Below are 16,065 nucleotides of genomic sequence, written 5' to 3' on the forward strand. Positions count from 1 at the left end.
ATAGAGAATCAATTAGGAAAGATTGAAAAGATTGTCTTGCTTTGATGAAGGCTGAGTTGAAGTCACACAATATAAATTTGTAGTGGACCCAGTCATCTTGGTTGCATGGTTCCCCCAACTCCTTCAGAAACCTGTAAGTGTGAGCAGAGGAGGTAATAGTGGGAGTAATCCAGGGTCAGGGGTTTTAGCAAGGTATGAGTGGGCTAGGCTGAGAATTAGACAATAGAGGACAATGAGGAGTTAAGAGTGGCTAATGGTAGTTTAGCAGTTGAGAAGAAAGGAAAATGAAGGGAGAACATTATTACCAAGAAAGCATCTGAAGGTGCAGAGATTGAAGATACTATGATAAGGACAAAGACTAGGATTAGAAAGGATGAGGCATCAGGAGAGATCTTGATGCCAGATGATGTTCAAATAGAGGCAGGTTAAAGTTTTGCATCTCTGAAGCGGAACACTGGTGGGTGATGGAGAGATCTAGGGTGTGGCCTTCCCTAATGTTCAGCTGAAGTAGCATGGACAGGCCATGGATAGAATTTGAGATCTGTGAAGTAGAAGTTTTGAATGCTTGAAGGGGACATCAGTGTGGACATTGAAGATCCCCTAGCAAGAGTTGGGGAGCAAGAGAGACAATGAGTCAAGTTTCAAACTTTTTGAGGAAGGAGAGAGAATGGCCTGGAGGTGAGTAGACAACAGCCACTGTGATCTGCATGGGATGATGTTTTCTGAGTGTAATGAGTAATGTCAGCAAAGGGAGAGTCTAGAAGTGAAAGTGGGGAGCAAGAAAGATACAAACTCCCTGGCCAAGACCATTGTGAGGGAGAATATGAGAGGGGGTGAAGCCAGGGATAAGAGAGGGTTAGAGATCAGGGATGCAGTGTCTTCTGGGGGCAAGCTGGGTTTCTCTAATTGCCAGAAAAGAAGGGAGCAGTAGGGGAAGACCTCCAGAATGAAAGGAAGTTTGTTAGTGGTCCAATTGAGAATTTCAAAGAATAGAGTTGGATGAGGGTGGGATAGATGGAGAGAATTATTGAGGAGGAGGTAGTGTTATACTCTTAGGTAGCAGGTAATTAAATACTTGAGTTAACAGAGGTGAGAATTTGCTTCACAAAAGTGGGGTAGCAGTGGATGTGAGCAGCCCTGCTGAAGATGGCACATGGTTCCCTTAGAACGCTGTTGGGGTCTTGGCTGGGGGCACTGACCCCAGCTATATGTCAGACCAGTACGCTCAGACCAGAGTGGGGGCTGTCCCCACATACTGGCTGTGGTCACACCCTCAAAGTTTGTCTAATCATAAAGCCAGGAAATAACCAGCCAAAGACTGAAAAAACTTACTGTGGATAATCCACAGCAGTAGACAAAGAAATCGAATGCTCAGTCATTATTCTCTAAGACTGTTTTATAAGATTTATTTTCTTAAACTTTTGAACCGTCTTCTAAAATCCTATTTGGGTCCCCAACTGTGATTCAGAGCAGCCTTGGCTAATAATTGAAGGCAGTCCCAGGTGAGCACAAGTTGTGACAGCCCACTAAGCTGGAAAGGTTTCAAGTCCAGGCTTTGTGCGATGAATATGTACTGTCTGAGGTCCAGCCAGGCTAAATTGGAGAGACCCCTACCCGGAAGGTTGGCCAAAGGGTGATTGATGGGGTTTTTTAAACCACAGCAGAGTTTATGAAGACTGCTAAGTGTATCTGTGGAGGATTGGGTGCACATTGACAAAATCACAGAGAACTTGAAGTAGCAAAGGAACTCGTTAAATTTACTCCCCCACCCCACCTTTCTCACTCATTTTTCTTCTTCCTTAGAATCAGAGAACTGATCCAGAAGAGTTGTTTACGAAATTGGAACGCATTGGGAAAGGCTCCTTTGGAGAAGTTTTTAAAGGAATTGATAACCGGACACAGCAAGTGGTTGCTATTAAAATCATAGACCTCGAGGAAGCAGAAGATGAAATTGAAGACATTCAGCAAGAAATAACTGTTTTAAGTCAGTGTGACAGTTCCTATGTAACAAAATACTATGGATCTTATTTAAAGGTACGTTTTTATGTAAGTCATAAGGTATTCACAAAAGGCCATGCTTTAAATCACAGTTTGGCAGCTGTGGGCTCCAGCAATTACGGTTAGTGATGCCAAACAGCCTCCTCTTGGATTGAACAGCTGGATCCTGACCCCTGGGGCAAATGCAGCCTCAGGAAAGGGCTGGAGCCCTGTGTTTCCAAGTATCACTCTCAGTCCACAAATCCCGTGGAGTAAGACTGGAACCGTCCTGTCCAGCAACATTTTAGCTTTTTGTTGGTCCCAGGCTGTTGCTGATGGGCCCCTCTTTCTAGGTTAGAAAGTTGGGGTTTGTCTCCTGCAAAGATAACCCCCACCTTTGTGAGCTTTCTCTAAAAGTCATAGCACTCTGGCCCCTCTACCTGCGCTGACAGGTTGGCGCTATTACTTATCCACTGTTAGTTCTTTGCCACTCCAGAGATTTGAGGGAAGAGAAGTTTTGTGTTGCTCTTCCACAAGATTATATGATTCTTGGAGGAAAGGATGATAACGTGATTTGTCTTTATATCTCCCTGAGCACAAAGTAGTAGAAGATGAATAATTGTTTGATGTCAACATATAGGCGGAAAAGGGTTTCTTTTCACCTCATTATGCAGTTCACTGTCATAACCTTTTTAGAGGTCTTTTCTGGGTTTGGCTCCTGGAGGTGAAATCCCAGAAAAGGGATATGGCAGTCACAGCTAGGCTCAAGTTGTTCACCCTCATGACTTTGGGAAGATGTTTTTGTCACTTATCAGTGAACGTCGAGGGTCTCTTGAAAGATGATCTGCTAGGTACTGGGAGAGATACAGAGCTGAGTCAGCTTCAGTCCCTGCTGTAACGAAGATTACGGTTTAGTAGAACGATAAGACAAAAGCACATAAATAACGCTGATACAATGTAGAGTGTGATAGATGCCTTAAGACTTACAAGTTTGAAAGATGATTTTTAAAAATTGTAAGTTTCCCCACCTCCAGAAAACCCATTGGTGTTCTATGCTTTTGGTTTTGTTTGAGTTAGTTGAAAGAATATTCAGGCACAGGGCGGCTATGTGGCTCAGTGGATAGAGCACCAGATCTGGAGTCAGGAAGACCGAGTTCAAATCTGGCCTCAGATACTTCCTAGCTGTGTGACCCTGGACAAATCACTTAACCCCTATTGCCTAATCCCTTGCTCCTCTGTGTTAGAGTTGTCACTAAGACTTTAGAAAGTAAGAATTTCAACAACAAAAAAGACTATTTAGGCACACAAAATCCATTTAAAAGATCGGTTTGTAGGTACTGTGAGTTGCCTTCTGCAGTCCCCTACTCTCCCCACCTCGGGCATTTTTATGACCTCCAGTTTATAGATCAGAGAACTGAGGTTCAGAAAGCCTTAAGGGACTTGCCTAAAGTCCCATAGAGTTAAAACTTGATGCAAAGGCAATCTTCTGCCTATTTACATGCAGAAAATTTTGGTATCCTAGTTGTGTATCATCAAGGGTTTTTTTAGTGTTTAATTTCAGCATTTATTTCTACATGAGTCATTATTGTATTCCAGTATATCCATACGTTTTTGCCATAGTTCACTGAAGCATTACTTGGCATTCATATAGATTAAGTGAAGCAGCTGCTATTTTTAGAGAGTTTCATGTCTCTCTCCTCTAACTTAGGAGACTTACGGGGCTTGCTTATAACAAGCTGCCTCCTGCTTGTTTTCTATACTCTGGGCTAACTTCTGCAGTTTCCAGACCCTTAAAGCCACTAACGAAATATTAAATTATTAAATGAGACCCATTTCAAACAGGCCATCCGATATTGCATTGACAGGTTGTCAGCGTTTGTGCTGAAATAGCCTTTTGTTCCTATTGGTTCTTATTCGTGTAGTCTCCTGAAGAATGAACTCTTACTTCTCTCTTTTTAAAAATATGACAGACATCTGATCCATATTTTCTGAATCTAAGAAATTTAGTTTTGAAAGATTTTATCCAAATTCTGTGCTTTGAGGGCTTTAAAACCTCCTGAAATGCAAAATGGTTGCTTCTGATAGATTTTTGAAGAGCTCTGTTAAATAATCCCTCTAGCAATAGCTAGTTGTTTCTATAATGAGCTAAAAAGGAGCGCTTTTGAAGTGTTTATTGCTTGATGAGATGGCAATAGAAATAACCAGATGATGACAGTGATACATTTTTATCCTAGATGCATCTATATTGCATCGTGCGTATGGCTCCTTGATAATTCTTCTTTCTGTAATGTTTTAAGGCTTATCAAGTGCTTTTTTTCTCTTCATGCCCCTGTGGGAGGAGTAGGTATCCTGAGCATTCTTTTTCTCATTTTGCAGGTGACAAAACTTAATAGTGATAGTAGATGTCGCAGAAGTAAATATTCTTTCTCTTTCTTTGCTTTTATAGCCCTTTATTGCATCAGTTTAAGTTCTTGGCATTCTGACCTTGATCACTTCTCATCACCCCGATCAGTGTCAAAGGCTATTATGTTTTTAATTCGCGTCTGCATTCTGACTTTGTACTGTCTGCTAAACAGAAACCCAGAGTAGCAGGGTAGCTGCTCACATCCAGTCGATGTCATTGAAGGCTGTGTCCTCTCAGCTAGCATTTGGGATGTACTTTGCACGGCCCATGCTGCTCTTTTTGGTGGTATCAGAGGGTCTTAGATGTTGACTTCTGTGGATGTTGTCGTTTTAAGTTGCCCCATCTTCAGGACTGAATCGCCAGTAGTTCACTGTAAAGAGGAAAGGAGGAGGGAGAGGCCTTGTGCCAGAGATAATTCTAGGTTTTTAGGCAGTTGTAGTGACTTCTTTGGGACATGCACAAAAATGAGTAGGTATTCATTTTGACTGAGATCACTGTGTAACTCTGTCTTAAAAAACGAAAGCAGAAACCATATAAACACTTTGGTATAACCACAATGTTTTCCTTCCATTTGAGTCCATTGTCAATTTTCTTGATTGACAAAGTTAGCCTTTATGAAGAGCGCTAAAGTTAGTGCCCCCTTCCCGGGTGATCTCGTGGTATTGGAAGAAGTATTTTTCTAGTTCAATGTAAATCTCAGGGAGGTTCACTCAGGCATTAAATATAATTTGAGACATGCCTCTACTTGTTGTTAGAGATTGCCTTTAGCTCTCTATTTATTTATGTTAAGGAAATATTTTTCACCCCGCCCCCAAAAGAATGTCCTTTTCCAAGTCCACTTTTTTTAAAAGTCTGAAAAATGTTGCAGGACAGTCTTTTTGGAAAAGGAGTCATATATTTGTGCATTGTCATCCATTATTCTGATTCACATTTTCCTTGCTTGCTACGAAGTGGGGTACGATTAGGATGATCTTAGGAAAACTTTTATTCTCCTTTCAGAATCTTTTGTTCACCTTAAAGAAGTAGTCTAGGAAGTGGAGACTTTTTCTCAGTCAGGTTTTTTTGATGCATAAAGTAAAATAGAGGGGATTACAAAGGAAATCCAATTTTCATTGAAATCCAGCCATGTATATTAAAAAAAAAAAGTTTACAGGTAAGAGTTCCTGTTCTAGAGACAGCGGCATACTGCAAAGAGAACTGGTTTTGGAGTCAAACAAAGTTCTTGGATTCAAATCCTAATTCTGCTTACCCCCTGGACCTTGGGCAGGTCACCTCTACTCTAAGTCTTGGTATAGGCCTAAGTAAAATAGGGTGTTGGACTAGTTGATTATAGATGCTTAGATCCATTCAGGTTCTAAATCTGTGATCCTGAAGCATTTAAATGACTTTTGGCGCTCTTGCTAGGGCCCAAGAATGTATGCCTTTTATATTAGGATACTAAGCTGTCTTTTTTTCCTCTTCTCATTAATTTTTCCCTTTTTACTTCAGAGCTGGAGATGGGGGAATCTTCCCTTTTCCATTTATAGGCCCAAAATAACCTTAGTTATATGGGCAGCCTGACAGGTACTAGTGGTACCTGTATACCAAGGAAAAGGAGAGAAGTTTCAGGGTTAAATTAGATGTAATGAAGAACAAGCATCAGCAACTTTTCCAAGTCCTTGAAAGTGCCCAGAAGTCCCCTTCAGAATTATTTCAAAAGGTCTCTGTCTACCTCTTCATTATCTTTTAATTAAAACTGCTTTACTTCAAGTGCCAGTAGCCATTTTTTTAACCTACTTATTCAATTTAATTTTCTATTTTGTCAGATGACTAATTTCAACCACGTTTTAAATTTTTTTTGGGTTGCAAGCATATGATATTTTTGCTGTATTATAAGACTAGAGCTTCTCTGGGCCCTCAGTTTTTTCTTCTATAAAATAAGGAGATCCATCAACACCATTTGTTAAATGCTTGTTTTTAAAAGGTAACTGTGATGCAATGTGAACAGGGCAGTGGCCTTAGAATCTGTTGACCTGGATTTAAATTCTGTCTCTGCTACTTCCTCTCTATTCCCTAACTTCCCAACACTTATTTGCCTATCTGTAAGATGGGTCCAATTGCATTTCTTACCAAATTGCATTACTGTGAGAAAAGTGTTGGATAGAGCTATGGAAATATGAGTCTCATTATTACTATTATTGAATACAGAGTGCTTTGGGTGATGTTGGGAAGATGCAACTTTTAGATAAGTGGACTCTTAACTTCTTCATGGCAACACTGGTTTTGGGGCCTTGATTTTTGCATCTCCAGTACTAAATGCTCATTTGATGTGACATGGAACTTGCAGGCTCAGTGGAGTAGAAGATGTACACAGGGAGCACATGCTCTCTGTCTATCTCTAATACACAAGATCAAGTGAATTTCAGACCTAGTGAGGTCCAAGTGTTATTCTTTAACAGTAGAGGGAAATAAGAAAAACTTGATTGTGGCCAGGGATGGGACGGGGTTGGGGGAGTGCATATGGTTCAGTTGGATTTGAAGAGCTGAGTCCGAATTGAAAAGGTGTTTACAGGGTAGGGATATGGGTGTGCGTTCTAGCCATAAGGAGACAAGTTAGCATAGGACATGATTGTAGACAGAGTCGTTTAGGTGGACTCCTGTAAAACATGAAGAGTGGAGCCAGAGAAGTCTAAAAAGGGCACATGGAAGCAGATGGCTGTGGGCTTTGGATGCCAGACAGGGAAGCGCGAATGTTAATGCCACAGGGAATAGTCTCCTCTGAAGTTTTTTGAACAGAAGAATGACCTGACCAGATTATAAGGTGATTATGAGGTCATGGTTTCAAGGACGTATTTATTGGACAAGAGAAGAGTTTGAAGGCAAATCAGAGGAAGGACCCTCTAGACTGAGGGAGGCTGCAGGGGAAGAAGTGACAGGGCTTGGAGACCAGTCAGATAGGAGGCAATCGAGCTGGAAGGGTTTCAAACATAGAAAAAGTGAGTAACACCAATATGGACAGTGAAGGCATTTGGAAGAGCAAGACTGGGGGAGGAATGATCAGATGCACCCAAAAGACAAAAGAACTCTGGAAACCCAAGCTAGTCCTTCCTCTGAAGGGCAGAAACACCATTTCATAATCATTCTTTGGCTTGTTCTTTACAGGGCACAAAGCTGTGGATCATAATGGAATACCTGGGTGGAGGATCAGCACTGGACCTTGTAAGTAATGGAAAATACATGCACATATATAGGCGTGTGTGTATATATATATATATTTATATACATATATATACATATATATATATATTTATATACACACACACACGAAGTGAGCAGTCTTCCTCAAGCAGGCTAATGATGATATATGCTAATGAATAATATTTCCCCCCCACCCCCACCCCAACACTTGGCAGATCACAGTGGAATAACTCCCTTGGGTCAGCACTGAATCTTGTAAGTATCATGTATATTTCTATACAAAATCAAGTAAAATGCAAATGAGTACCCTTCTTGGGCAGACTGAGAGTTCCAGCTAACTCTGAAGTGTCTCTTAGTGCCACATTCCCTCTACTGTAAGGGAGAAGGCTGCATGGCAGAAGGTCCATGTATTGGCCACCAGTCTAAAATTAGCACATGCTTCCAGCTTGACATTTTAAACCTGAAAGAGTTTTGTATGTGGCATTTGCTGCCACTTGGGATTGAGGTTGGCAAGGCCAGCCTGAAGGGGGCTGATGTGTCCTTCCCCTTAGGCACGATGCCCATAATTCAAGCGATTGCCAGGGTTGGTAAGTGGTAAGTGAATGCCTGGGGTAGTGTCTGGCTTGCGTGGACCAATCAGCCAGGTTGTCAATAGGTGGACATCAGAGAGAATTAACATGTGAGCAAGGCAAGAAGTTAATGATACACTCATTTTAGTGTTAGTAGGTTGTTATTGAAAGAACAATGGACTAACAATCAGCACTAGACCTGGGTTCTAGTCTTAGTCACTAATTAGCTGCGTGACCCAGAGCAAGTCATTTATGCTCTCTGAGACTTGTTTTCTCTTCAGTAAAATGAATAGACTGGCTTGTGCTCTGATTCTCCTACCATCTGTGTGCTTTTAAAAAAAAAAAAAAAAGGCTACACAGAAAGATGTTCAAAACCATCAAATCCTAGCTACAAGTTTTTCCTGTAAATTTCCGTTGGTACCTGCCTTGCTTAGCCCAACAGTGACTCCTTTTTCTGCCTAGAGAAGCTTAAAGGTTGTCTCATTAGTGATGGGGCTGGGGTGGGGTACTGAAAAGCCTTTCACATTGTTTACAGTTGTTGGCCTAGACTCTTGGTTTACTATAATCATTTTATTCAGTTTGATATTCCTTTCCAGTTTTCTTAAAGAGAAGAGATACCTTTAGCTTCTTTCTCCACACCCCCTGGAAGTGAGAAGAAAATTATGTAGGACAAAAGCCAGCTCTAACTCTTTTAAACAACCTCAGGACAAGAGATTTAGGTTCCAGTTTGGGCCAGTGATGGTCTCTCTTCTGGATTCCAGGTTGGGCAATTCCTCTGTGGTTAACAGAAGACCTTGGGCCCAAGCTAGAGAAGTGCTTCTCAAGGATGTAGAGAAAACTCAATTTGGATAGCTGTTAGTTATTGGATTAGGTCAGATTTCTTGATTCTCGTGTATTCCTTAGATGCCCTGCTATCCAGTGAAAAGTATTTGGGCTTTTTTGACCTCTGGATCTTACGCACATGTAAAGCACATTTTATACTCTTTTAGGAGTCTGTCTACTTTTTGCATGGGTCTCCATTCTCTTTTGGCGAGTCTGTCTTTGAGCATTCGTATCTCTGTCGCCTCACTCAGCTTGAACAGCTTGAGCCAGAATTAGGCAATCATTTAAATGAGATGGTCAAATGCCCTCTTCATATGACGATTCAAATTTTAATTGTGATAAAGTGGGTAAGAATATTGCTTTAAGTTGCTTAATTCCTGTTTCACTTTTTCTTCAGATTTAAATGAACAAATGCTGACCACTCTAAAATTACTCTCAGTACCTGAGAACCAGAAGTCCATACCAATTCTCTTTAAATGATCTTTTGGAAAGTACAAGTAATGGTGGTGGTGCTGCTGTAGCTGTAGCTGTGGAAGGATCAGCCCCTCCTGAGGTTGGATCTTCCTCTCAAAATATGATCTCAGGAAATCCCTTTTTATTTTCTAGTTCTTTTCATTTTAAGATTTTTTTTTTTGTAAACAGTCTTCATTCAAAAGATCATCAGATTATAGTCGTATTCTTATTTTTAAGTGCAATTGAATATTCCTGGTATAAAGTTATTGAAATTCCAAAGAAGTCACTATGACTCCTGTTGCCTGCCAGATGGACAGCATTGATATCCTAGGCATGGAAAGGACCTCGAGTAAATTTCCCTTACCTTTAAGTAGATTCACACCTGAAACATCTCCAAAAAGTGGACTGTGAGCTTCTTTCTTGTGCATGAAGACCTCCAGAGGATTATCTTTCTCAAACTAAATCTAGCCATATGGAGGCAGCCTGCTGAGGCATGGGTAGAGCATTGCATGAGGAGTCTGGGGATTAAGTTCAAATTTCTCTTTAAGTGCTTAGCCACCAGGTTTCCCCATGTCTACAGTGATGCTTAATGTACCTCGAGGGATTGTTGTGATGAGGAAAACACTTGGCATACCTAGAAGCATCACTGTATTCATGAAGTATTGCTTATTAATCATTCATCTCAATATTAAATTTCAGAGTTAGTAAATGAGTGCTGAAAGCACTTTATTCTTAAGCTTGAGTTAACTTTTTCCCTTTCTCCTTGGGGGAATGTCAAGCTGGGTATTTGTCCATTGTAAAACAAGCCTTTCCGTTTTTGGAGGGGACACAAAGATTTGGCACAGGCCAGGGAGGCAGAGATAGGATGCAGTTTGCATCGCTGACAAAAGCCAACCCACACTGAGGAGATCACAGAACTTATTGAAGTCTATTTGAAGTCACCCTTAATTTACTGTGGAGAAGAGAGGCCTACCTCTCATCTCCTTTCATCTTTTCTCATCAATATTTTTTCCACAACTGTTAAATTTTCTTCTGGGCTCTCTCTGAATACTCCTTATCAATTTTGCATTTGAGGATGCATTTCCAATTTGCCTGGGTCATCTTGAATTCTAATCCTGTCTTTCAAGAAACTGGCCATCTCTCCTCCCCTCCAATTCAATCTCCCTCCATTTATCTAGGAGTCTGGTTAATTCCTGTTTGCATGAGATGGTCTGACAAGAGAGAACCAAAAGACTCTTGCAAGCTTGGTCTGGAGTAGAAAGGGCCCTGGGCTTCAGCCCTGTGCACAGTTCTGGGAGGCCCACTTACTTCATCTAGGAAATGGGATAAGATTTGAAATTCCTTCTTCCAGAGTATTATAAGGATCAAATGAGGTAATCATGTAAGCTATTATGAGAACCACTGAAGGAACTTTGGAAGAAATGGTCAGTGCAAAGGACTGTGGGGAAGGGGGGGGTACAGTAAGGCTGGTATAATTGGCCTACTGAAAAGCATTTAAAACAAGGGCTGGATGAAAGGAAGAAGAGCAAAAGAGAACTTGGAGTGGGCTGACCAAGAAGGGAAGAGGCTCAGTTCGAAGAAATTGGTTCAGAGGCCGAGTATCCCTCTGGTACTGAGGAGAGTAGGCAGGTGGTCCCCATGGGCAGAATGTAGAAGACACTGGTGAAGTTGCTGAATCATGACAGGTGAGTAGTTTCAGCCTGATAGGAAATTAGCTAGACCTGGCAGCCAAAGCCAAACACAATTTGTTTCTTTGGAGACCTAGAAAAAAGAAGCCTAGAGAAGTAGGGGAAATAGGAAAGGCAAGTGTAAAGAAGGAATATGCTGAGTGGGAGAGTAAAAACCAGTGTGAAGCACTTGCCCATCATGCTGTGGAGGAGTATAGGATTTGGAGTGAAAGGACCCTAGGCTTGAATCTAAGCTTTGATACGTAGTGCTTGTATGACCTTGGGCAAGTCCCTTCCTCTCTGGGCCCGAGTTTCCTTCCCTGTGATATGAAAGGGTCAAACTGGATGACCTCTAGCTTGTAAGAACTAAGGTCTACCTGGAATAGATTGATGCTTTAAACCTGAACCAAGCTCATTGAGTAGAATGCAGTTATACTTGTAACTTGGCACAGCAGTGTTATAATAGATATCCCAGGACTCTCCTCCTCTGTAATAGAGATAGTTAAGCATATAATTGGACTCTTAACATGGTATACTACTGCATGTGGGCACAGGAGGAGCAGTGATCTCCCAGAGAATAGGAAGCCCATGAAATGAATGAAGCGAAGACCTGCAGGAGAATTCACTCCCTTTTTTATCCCCAAGTAGCAAGTTAGCAAGGCAGCATAGCAAAGACTCGGTTGTGTTTAATGAGGAGGAAATTTCTGTTACCCATAGAGGTTGAAACAAAGACGTTTTTTCTGGTTGTCACTTACGAGGCGTTGCTGAACTCCTCCCACGAGTACCCTGGCTAACTGATGCTTTACTACACCTTCTTCTCAAATTGATTCTGGATACAGTAGCAGGACCAACCCTTCTCAAATACTGTATAGAGACTGCGTCGGCTCATTGAAGTTTTTAGCGAGCTTTGTGTAAATTCCCCAGAACGATAGCTGATGAGACACCATACTGGCTTCTACCAATTTGCAAGTACCTGGATTACTGTTTAATGATGCCAATGTCCGTGGACGTTCAGTGCCAGTAATTACTAAATAATGGGAGTTTCTCATCTTCTCAAATGACTTTGAACATTAAACTAAAAACTGAAAAGAAAGTAAAGGAATAAAATCTGAGATTGATTGAAGAGGTCTCTAGAGCATATTGTGTACACAGAGTCCAGTTAATACGGAACAGTGAGGTTGAAGCAGGAGTTCTATTTTAAGCAATTTGGGTTTGACATAAAAGTGTTCTTTATTGACTATAAATGTGGCATTCATTGAAGATTAAGTACACAAGGTGCCAGAGAGCTAGGAATCCCTTCGTGTGGGCAGGGTCTTGTTTTTTCTTTAAACCACCTTTTCCCTCCCCACAGCAAACAGAGCTCCACCCCAGAGCTGTCTTGACATTCCCACCCTTTCCTGTAACAAGATTGTACAGTTCACTGTTGGTGCTTCATGAGAATTTTAAAATAGCTTCATTGAAAAGAGATCTTTCAGATATTCCACTACAAATTCTCTTGAAACCTCTAATGATTGCTTTCCTTGTATTTCAGTTCAGTCAAGGCAGTTGGCCTTGGTGCAAGGATGGGGGAAGAGGGAGGGATATGTGTTCTGTGTTCATGAAAAAAGCCTTAACTCTGCATGACTTGATACAACTTTCTGCTTTGTACTGTGAAACGTTCAATTGTGTGCCTGGTTAGGATTTTTTTAATTTGGGGAAGCCAACGGGGTCATAGGATTCAGGGCTGAAAGAGAAGAGATCGTCTGGTCTAATCCTCTCACAGCCGAGATGAGGCAGAACCCCAAATCCTCCACATTCCACATCTAGCACATTAAAACAAGTTAAATGGGAACAGTTAGGCTATGGTTGATCTCATGACCAAATGGCCATAAATTTTGAAACAGGTTTGCTGTAGGTTACTTAATACTGTTTTTATTTCAAAACACTGCTGTGTAGGTAGCTAATCTCCACCACCCCCTACCCCCCCCCCCCATATATTGAAGCATATATCATTTGAGTCAGTTACTTCAAACTCTAGGGGACCAGCTGCTCTGGTAAGTGCTCTACTTTCAGGGTTAAATTTCTTATTTTAAGACCTTTTTTGGCTTACTTGCCCTATTGAAATTCCTTTTTAAAAGTTTCAGGCATGTTTCTTAAACATTGGTCTTTTAATATTGTGAAACAGTTTTTACGTAATTTCCTTTAGTTCAAAGATAAATCAAACATTAATTTAACCTCTTTTCTTCCCCAAACCTTTGTGTATTGTGTGTGTGCATGCTTCTTTTTGCCCCCAAAGCTTCGAGCCGGTCCATTTGATGAGTTCCAGATAGCTACCATGCTAAAGGAAATTTTGAAAGGTCTAGACTACCTGCATTCAGAAAAGAAAATCCACAGGGACATAAAAGGTGTGCAAAACTTCAGCATGAACTTGAAAAAAATTAATGTCTTCTGAGGAAGGTAACTAACTTGAGTTTTATGTTTTCCAGCTGCCAATGTCTTGTTGTCAGAGCAAGGAGAGGTTAAGCTGGCAGACTTTGGCGTTGCTGGCCAGTTAACAGATACACAGATTAAAAGGAATACCTTTGTAGGAACACCATTCTGGATGGCTCCTGAAGTTATTCAGCAGTCGGCTTACGATTCGAAAGTAAGAAAGACTTTACCAGTAGAAAGTCTTGGTATTGCAGTTGAATTGGAAGTGGTTGTCTTGGGATGGATCCACAATCATGTCGGTGTGGACGAGCCTTCCAAACCTTTTCCCGGGCAGTAACTGCTCTCTCCTAAGGTTTTCGTCTGAGGCCCTAGAAGTATTGCTTTGGTTTTCTGGTGCTGAGAACTGCCGTGGGCACTCACTTTGTCCGGCTGTTATTACCTGAAGAAGGCAGGCTGGGGTGGTATATTACTGAGCTTGGGACCCGGTTCCTATACTTGATTTTTTCTAAGACTCTTACCTTCTGTTTTAGCATCAGTTTTAAGACAGAAGAGCAGCAAGGGCTAGGCAATGAGGTTAGTGACTTGCCCAGGGTCATGTGTCCAAAGCCAGAATTGAACCCAGGTTCTCCCAACTCCAGACTCAGTGCTCTATCCCTAGTGTTATCTAGTTGCCCCTCCTGCCCCCTCCACTTCTACGTGGAAATTCACCTTGCACATATCAGAAGGTTCGTTTGGAGACCTGCAAAATGTCAGAAATAACATGTAACCCATTTCAGTCACGGGCTAGCAGTTAGAGAACATAGGTACATTCCAGTTCATTTTGGCCTCAGGGCCCTGCTCCCCAATTAAGTGCTTACTGTTGTCCAGGCACCCACATGCATAGAGAGCTGGTCTGAAAGCCCAAAAAACCTGGGTTCAAGTCTCCCCTCAACATGTACTTGACTGACTTTGGGGAGGTCATTTAAGTGCACTATGTTGTTGGAGAGTTGCCAACCTGCATTGGTAGCCAAGTGGCACGGTGTATAGAGCTGCAGGAGCAGGAGTCAGGAAGACAAGTTCAAGGTCGGCTTCAGACACTTATTAGCTGTGACCCTGGGCCAGGCACTGAACCTTTCAGCCTCAGTTTCTTCATCTGTAAAATGGGATAATAATACTCACCTCACAGAGTTGTTATGTGGCTAATCTGAGGTATTTTTAGTAAGGTGCTTTGCACTCCATAAAAGTATGTTACAAATGCTAGCTATTGTTATTGGCTAAAGGAGCTTTCTCATGAGACAGATTTGATTCCACACAGGACAGTGTGCCGGGCACTGTCCTGAATTCTGGAAATAGAAAGAAAAAGAAGCATAGTCCCTGGACCTTCAAGAGGCACTTACTTTTTACAGGGGAGACAATACATAGAAGATTGTATACATATAAGGGAAATACAGATGAGGGGAAGATAACCTTAGAGGGATTGGCACTAGCAGCTGGAGGAACCAGGAAAGACTTCCTGGAGGAGGCTATACCTGGGCAGAATCTTAAAGAAAGCCAGGTTGGAAAGGGGAGAGCACTTTAGAACCAGGGGCATTAAATCTCAGAAGAGGAGAGAGAGTAATTGAACCCATGGAGCTGATAGAGAGAAGAGGGCATATCTATATCGTTGTGGCCAAGTTAAGGGGAGAGATCCAGTTAAAAGAGAAAAAGAGAGACAACCAGCCAGGTAAGAGAGGAGAACATAGCCAGGAGGATGTGTGGCCAATGTCAAATTTGGCATATGAGAAAATGCCATCAGATTTGTCAGTAAAATGATCATTGGTAACTTTAAAGACAGCAATTTGAGTTGAATGACGAGTTTGGAAACCAGATTTCACAGGGTTTAGAAGAGGAAATGGAGGTGCCAGTCGTCCGTGGCTTTCTCAAGTAATTCAGCTGAGAAGGAGAAGAAAGCTAGAAGGCTCTCTTAATAGCAAGCAGGAATAGAAGAATCTAGTGAAGGTTTTCAAGGGTTGGGAAATTAGACTTGTTTGTAAGTAGCAGGGAAGACACCGAAAGCTAGAGAGTTAATGTGGGGGGTGGAGGAAGAGGAATCTGCTAGAGAAAACCGGCGCATCTTCGGCCTTCTTCTCTATACTCCTTCCACTTGGTGATCCCTCTGAATTTAATTATTGATTCTCCAATCTGTTTATCTAGCCCATACCTATCTGCTGACCTCTATCTAGTTTTCTATCCCCAACTGCCTATTAGACATCTCAAACTAGATGCCCTGTAAGACATCTTAAACTCAAAATGGAATCATTAAATTTTCCTTTCGAAGCCTCCCCCCATCCCAACTTCTTTGTTACTATCAAGAACACCACCATGCTCCCAATTCCCCAGTCTCAACTGCTCTCTCTTTCTCTCTCTCTCCCCCTCTCCTGCCCCGGCCCACTCCAATCCATTGCCTGCTGACTGCACCTTTGTAATTATCTCTTGTATTCATCCTCCTTCGGATTCTGTAGGCCCCCATCCCTGAACATTTGGACTGTTGCAAGAGCATGCTGGTGGGTCTACCGGCCTCAAGTCACTTAGCTGTCAAAGTAATGTCCTAAAGCACAGGGCTAACCAT

The 16,065-nt window shown here is 41.8% G+C and overlaps 1 protein-coding gene across 1 annotated transcript in view; it reads left to right on the top strand.

The window, feature by feature from the left end:
- The window catches only part of STK26 (serine/threonine kinase 26), a 137,526-nt gene that overhangs the window by 114,731 nt on the left and 6,730 nt on the right, over positions 1-16,065 (top strand). The window contains exons 3-7 of the mRNA XM_044682689.1: positions 1,804-2,034; positions 7,523-7,583; positions 9,117-9,118; positions 13,345-13,453; positions 13,535-13,692. Of these exons, the coding sequence (XP_044538624.1) occupies positions 1,804-2,034; positions 7,523-7,583; positions 9,117-9,118; positions 13,345-13,453; positions 13,535-13,692 (561 nt within the window). The remainder of the gene's footprint in view (positions 1-1,803; positions 2,035-7,522; positions 7,584-9,116; positions 9,119-13,344; positions 13,454-13,534; positions 13,693-16,065) is intronic.

The sequence above is a fragment of the Gracilinanus agilis genome, chromosome X (assembly GCF_016433145.1).
Source record: "Gracilinanus agilis isolate LMUSP501 chromosome X, AgileGrace, whole genome shotgun sequence".
In the NCBI taxonomy this organism is placed as follows: domain Eukaryota; kingdom Metazoa; phylum Chordata; class Mammalia; order Didelphimorphia; family Didelphidae; genus Gracilinanus; species Gracilinanus agilis.